Source organism: Phaethon lepturus, unplaced genomic scaffold, assembly GCF_000687285.1.
Source record: "Phaethon lepturus isolate BGI_N335 unplaced genomic scaffold, ASM68728v1 scaffold4707, whole genome shotgun sequence".
NCBI lineage: Eukaryota > Metazoa > Chordata > Aves > Phaethontiformes > Phaethontidae > Phaethon > Phaethon lepturus.
The window spans coordinates 36,997-43,944 of NW_010552373.1; the positions used below are offsets into that span (position 1 = coordinate 36,997).

At 34.1% G+C, this 6,948-nt stretch overlaps 1 protein-coding gene across 1 annotated transcript in view; it reads right to left on the reverse strand.

Annotated features, from left to right (window-relative positions):
* ARFGAP3 (ADP-ribosylation factor GTPase activating protein 3) overlaps window positions 1-6,948 on the reverse strand; it is a 30,468-nt gene that overhangs the window by 21,939 nt on the left and 1,581 nt on the right. Inside the window, exons 3-4 of the mRNA XM_010291182.1 lie at window positions 4,055-4,186; window positions 2,005-2,088 (exon numbers count right to left, since the gene is read on the reverse strand). Of these exons, the coding sequence (XP_010289484.1) occupies window positions 2,005-2,088; window positions 4,055-4,186 (216 nt within the window). The remainder of the gene's footprint in view (window positions 1-2,004; window positions 2,089-4,054; window positions 4,187-6,948) is intronic.

The window sequence follows — 6,948 nt, forward strand, 5'->3', positions numbered from 1 at the left end:
CACCTGTATTTCCCTCTCAGGAATTTCAGTATGTTTACCACCCAAAAAAAGTTATGCAGTTTAATTGTGCTTTAGATTTAGTTATTGTATGCTGGGTATTAATTTTCTTTACTCATAACAGTAATACAATATAGGAAATCTGGATCATTTATTTACATGTAATCACCAAATCTCCTCCCCACCTTAAGCTCTTACACTTCCAATTTTCTAACATTTCATTTTTGATTGTGAGCAGTCCTCCCAAGTCTTCCTGATGAGTCCTCCCACTTCCCTCAGACACATCCTCCTCACCAGGCAGGTTTGTGACCTGGTCATAACAGTATCTGCTGGGTATCATCTTTTCCATCAATGCTATGCCACTGCCAGTTCATGGGTTTTCTTCCCTAAAACTTCAATCTCAAAACTTTCTGACATGCCTCTCTCAGAACATCCATACCCAAACTCTCTTGCCCTGAGGTACACAGACTTCTTGTATCTAACCTCCTGCCTCTGTAGCTACCCAGAAAGTTTGCTGTGAAAATTTACTTTATCCTACCTATACATTCTCTTAAGAGGGTTTATATTAAGTTCCTACTTCTTGTCCTCAAACTCAAAAATATTGACAACACTTTTCTGCATAAAATTCTTTAGCTTGCCTCAGTTTATGCTTTTCCCACTCAACTGCAAGCATTCTTCCAAGCTGCCTTTTGTGAACAGAAACATTTATTTTTCTACTATCAGGACAGATGATCTTCTGGTGAAGACATTAGACTAAAATTTACAATAACTGGGTTTTTCTGTTCTTTGCAATGAGAATTTATGAGCAATAGGGCAATCTTCCCAGTCTGTAAAATGTAAATACTCTTTCATTGTTTCAAAAATGCTGAAATTTATTTTTATAAGACATTCAAATACTGGCTGCAGTAGAGGTTCCTAAAGTAAAACAAATAAATAGTAAAAAGACTGAATTTTCCTTTAAAATGTACCATTTTTGAAACCTCACAAATACAACAAAAAAGTTACATCTTGAAATGTCACAATTGAATAACCAAAATAATTTAAAAAATTCATTTAAATTACAGCTTTTTTCATCCCTAAGCATCCCATATAAACTAGAAAGTCACTAAAAAGGTCATTTTTACTATGTTCTTTATTTAGGTGCAGATATGAGCAACTTGCATAGGTGTTTATTATTTGTTGCTCAGGCATATGCACAACCACGTCATGACAGAGGCATATGAACTGGTGAAGAGTTTTCACAACAAGGGCTAATCTGATATACCCAAGCTCTTTGAATTCTTCTCTATCCCAAAATACGCCTCAGGATCATACTTGTGTTTCAGGTATTCACAGCCTGCAACTGTACTAGAAAGCAATTATACCAGAATATTTAATATTGTTGCAATATTCAGGAATACTAGGTGTAGTAATAACTTAATTGCTCTAAGTTTAAGATCACAATTGCTGAAATAGTTTCCACTGGTATTTTTCAAATACCAGACTCAAGAAAGTCTCTGAAACATTAATCTGTGAAATACACACAGCATCTATCACCTTAAGGAGGTAGGATCAAATAAACAAAAACCAACAGTAGCAACAGCCTTCAGAAAGTTACTTCAACTTTTTCAGAGAGGATGTAAGTATTTTGGAGGAATCAAAAAAAGCTTCTGCTTAGCAAATGTTAGCAAACTTTACCGATTAAAAACCAAAGTTGTCATATATTTAAATCAGGGTACTCCCAAGCAAGGAATGCTGAGTCCAAGTGGAACTGTATGCCTAGAAAAAAACCATAGCTTCATTCCACTTTTAGCTATTATTTGGGTCATTCTAAATTATCAAGTTAGAAAGTAGTTCACATCCAGGAAGAGTTCTGAGACTCACAGAAGGACAAGCCAACAAATGTTAACCCCCCGATTCACCCTTTCTCTGTAAGGTTTTCTTTCAGGATTTAATATTCATCACAAAGCACACAGTTAACCCCACTGTTTAGAAGGCTAACAAGAATTAAATACAGGTAATCTATACCTTGGGAGAAACATGGGATGCAAAAAAGTCTTCCTCTTTGTTTTGAGGTGACACAGGTGGCATTCCACATCCATCTGTCCACAGCTAGAATTAAGAGAGAGAGAGAGAATTTTACAGGACAATTGCATGAATATATTTTTTCAAATGCATGAATCTTAAAACTACTACTTTTTTTTATTCAGGTTAAAAATTTATTGATTTTTTTTCCTGATACATAATTTTTCCTTACAAATTATTTGAACTTCAACATATGACATTCTACTGTAGTAATACTGTCAATATTTAGTATCACTAGAGCTTTATAATAAGGAATTCTTTTAATATTCTCATATAAGGTATTTTCTCTCTAACAGTCTTAGTTTGCCCAAAGCAAAAAACCCTGAAAAAAACATTAGCAGCCATTGGAAACAGCTTTTGCAATTGTATCAGTATGGTCCGGTACTCTGATGAATTTTCCTACTTAGCCTCCGAGTCCCAAAACCTCTGCTACAGTTAAAGCAGAGTTTTTCAAGATGCTAACTAACATTTTTGCACTATGCTTGATCTCAAGGTGGGCTGGAGGGTTCACAGTGCCACGGGTCATTCTTAGCATCGTACAGGACAGGACTATAACCTGTGATCTGCACTTCAAGGGTACTCATAGGTAAGTAGTTTCTTATGGTTCTTTCCACCACATGCGAAAGATACATGACCAAAAATAACGTCTGTCAAAAAGGTTACTGAATGTGCAACGAGCTTACCTCATCATTCAACAATCAACTGAATCAGTAAGTTAGAGATTAAATTTTTTAAAATGTGACAGATGAGGGGATGGTAAGTACTAAATATAATTATCTGAACAATTTACTTCAGCAATTTAGATAACACATAATCACTTAAGCTTGCAGTACATAATTCAAAAATATATTTACTAAATTTTTTAAAGAAGAAATACATAATTAATATCAAACAACTGGATGGAATCTGTAACTGAAGCAAGATAATCACAGTTCTTCAAAGCGTCATTTAGGGAACTTATCATCACAGAATCATAACTTAAATAGACATGGTATATTATATTTACTTGAAGATGTTCTACATGTAACGCAGTTTAGTAAGCCAAGAGAGATATTCTCTGAAGTTAATGATGTGAACGACATTGTCTATAACATTTATAATATAGAATTACTACAATCCATTAAATTTCATGCTATTTGATGCATAAATTAGGAAAAACCTCAAGCTTTCTTGCTTTTAAATTCCCACTCATCTGCTCAACTTCAAATGAATCAGTCACAGACTTTAACAAGCTGAATTAAACAATCAAAACACGCTTTCTCTATATGCAGAAAAAAACTGTTGTGAAACTTACTTAACACCTCAGCAAACTAATTCTGCATACTTTACTAATAACTTCGTTCTGTCAGCAACCTAACAATGCTTTGACAGCATGCATGAATTGTTTTAGCATTTTTAATGGAGACCTTCAAGTTCAGGACATACATAACTTGCTAATATTTCAAATATTATTTTTGTAAGGGAAAAAAGCAAAAACACACATTTACCTCTTCAAATCAAACCCCACTCAAATCACAAATATTTGTAGTTAATTCTATTAGCACTTTTGCATTTTTACATGCTGTACTTCTCAATAGTAATTCAGTTCCAGATAAGCAAAAATAAAACACTACATATTTTTGTTATACAATGCCACTAATGTAATTTTGGAGCACACCTTGCAAACAAAGAAGTTTCCATTTTGAAGAATACCTGAAGTTTCTGCGTAGAACTCCTAAAAGTTACTGCAAATGTTAAAATTCGTGTTCTGAATAACCCAGAAATGATCCTGAAATACCCAGTTGAGCTCTGTCTCAATATTCTTTTTCCAAACAAAAAATGTAAGCTACAAATAGTTGACTCCCCAGCCTGCCTATTCACTGCAACATGTATCAGTACCTCCCAAAGACAGATAATCTTTTGCATTACTAATTAGAAACTTAAAATTACTCTAGGGGTCAAAAAGATAAAAGTTTTTCAGAGATCTTAATGACACAGGACACACACTACTCACATCAGTACCATGCTTTCTTGTTGCCTGTGTTGCAAGAGATTTAATCTTCTCCTTGTAAAGCTGAGCGCCACGACTGTTGTACTTGGCATTGGTATCATTTGTTGTGCATCCATGTTGATGGAAGAAAGCAGACTATGAAGCAGAACACAGAAAATGCTATGAGAAGCAGGTTTAAAAACTAATGCCTTTTAAGATAAAAATATATTGCAATGCAGCAAAATACTCTGCTCCTCCACCTAAATATACACTTTTAAATTTTGAAGTGTATGTAGATCTCCAAAATAAAAAGAAAACTTCATTCTGGCAACCTCTTTCCATATAAAGAAAACAACAGAAAAAACAAATACATTAGTGGGATATTTAAAAGCATACAAACGCAAGCTTGCCATCACATACAAAGAACCTTAGTTCTGAAATTAAGTGTAGAAAGGAAGAGATAAAAGTGATTGCCAATACCTGTGCTTCAAAGGACATTCCTGATACTTTAAAAGGCATTGCTTAGTTTCATCTCTAGCACTGCTAGAGAGAACAATGTATGTTCAATAGCATCAAAATGACTATATAAAAATGATCTTCTTTCAAAAAAAAAGTGTGTGTATGCACATATATATGTACCCATATATATTTATATGCTTGTGTATTTATATCAAAATGTAAATATATAAATGAAAAAATTCATCCCTATTTAGGATCTTAAAACAAAAGCAAATCAATACATTTATATCAGAGTTCCACAAGTTGCTTGAAAGATTAAATAAAATCATTTTCTCAGTACCTAGAATTGACTAGCAAATCACATCATACATTCTGGCGTGGAAGAACATGTCAGACTACTACAGTAAAACATAATAATAAATAAGTTTCTGATTCTGAAGGATCAGCAAGTCTAGATAACCTAAGGTTATAACCACATATGCTGCAATTGCAAAGCATAACTCTAGTATAGAAGTACCAGACCGTATAAAAATTCAGCAACAGCCATGCAGGAGAGAGATAATGCCAGTCAACTTCTGTGATTACAACGGAAACAGTTGTAAACATCACAGATGCCAAAAAGATTGTGCATTTTGGCATTTAAATGTATATACTTATGAACCTGATACTCCAAGCTTTTTTTTGTAAACCCTAATTCCAAACATCGTAGAGTTTTATTCTGAAAACAAAAGGAACTAAGAACACTTCAGATTTTCTAGCAGTCTGATACATAGCTACGAAGCTCAGGACTGATGTTATCCAAGATGCAGCATCGTCAGGCAATTACAGAATACAAATGATTAATGTTCATCTGATAGTGCTTCTAAACAGTAGTTAGTGAAAACAGAACTTGGAATTTAATTGGAACAAAAGGGAATGGCTTTTTAATGCAATTAGAAGAAAAACGTTGATTTGACGTTTTAAAATGTCCAGTTTACTAAACTGGTCTTTAAAGTTTCAGGTATTAATCTTCCTAAGTAATCCAAAACAGGCCATTGTGAAATTGAGTTATTTGAGGTGTGGCAGTGGGTATGTTATACCTCATGGTACAAAGTATGATAGGAAACAATGACATCCAAGCAGAAAGACAAAAACTCATAAAATTAAATAATAAAGGCTTACTGTTATTTTTCTGGTAATATGCTTTCTAAGATTAACTGAAGTACTGTTCAAACTTCGCCACCTCTTCTTTCCAACTGCCTTAAACTTTTTGTATAGCAAAGTTTATATAATTTAATCAAAGCTTTTAAGACTTTGGCTAAAAATGGGAAAAAAGAAAAATCACACAAAATCTTGCTTTTCTGATTAGTCAAAACTGTGATTTTTATGTACTAAGTGGTATAAAAGAAACTCGATGAGTAAATTCATATAACAGCTGTACTAATACAAAAATTTGTAACTTGGAAAGGATAGGCAGAAGAAAAAGAGGGAGAAGACACCATGCAACTGCTCAGATCTGTAAGCCAGAGACAGTGACCTGCCGAATGCCTAATTCAAAGAAAAAGGTTTGACTGGAAAATGCAGAAATGGATGAAAAATAATAACGCCCTTGAATTCATCATTTTTTTGTATAGAAACGGGGAAAAAATAGAAAAAACAGCAGAATATTAAAGTGTTAGCCTCAAGGAAAGCAAATTGTTAAGAAAATTGTTAAGAAAGAGACTATGGAAAGCAAGTTAAGGACAAAGCACGAGTGAAGAAAGATAAGGGGTAAGCATTCAGGGAATTAGTACAAATTGCTTAGGGAAGTTGCATATTTCCCACTGGGTGGGTCAACTTAGGGAAGCAGTTTCACTTATTGGTGGTCAATCTTTGAAAAAACATAGGAAAACAGGCAAGATTCCGAAAGAGTTGACAAAGGAAAACATCATCTTTTAAAAAGGAGATTGAGAACAATACAGCAGTCAGCATAACTTCAATTTACAAAAATATTGTGTAAAAAACTTATATGTAAGTACATTAAAAAATCAAGTTAAAAGTAACGACCAATATGAACTGGCCCAAACCAAAACACTGCTACCTCCTCTCTGACAGTGTTGCCTATCTTTTCTTGACTTCAGTTGTACGTCAGATGTAAGTCAGATCTTGACTTCAGTGTGGCTTTTGACAGTGACACGATTTTTGGCATGATATTTTCATAAACCATGTAGGGAAAAGTCACAGGAAGACGCCCATAAGCTAGGTTTACAAGCTGTTGGAAAGCCATCTTTCAGCAGCTGTCAATGTTTCCCTGTTAAATTAAACATGTATTGACAAGGAATCTTATCTGGCCTTTTCAGTGATTTTTATTAATGACTTGTAAGAAAACATAAAATATTTGCAGATTATACCAGGATGGAAAAGTTGCAAGAAGTGTGGAGAATGAAATCAGCATTCAAAGGAATTCTTCAAAACAAGGCGGGGGGGCGTGGGGGGGAGGG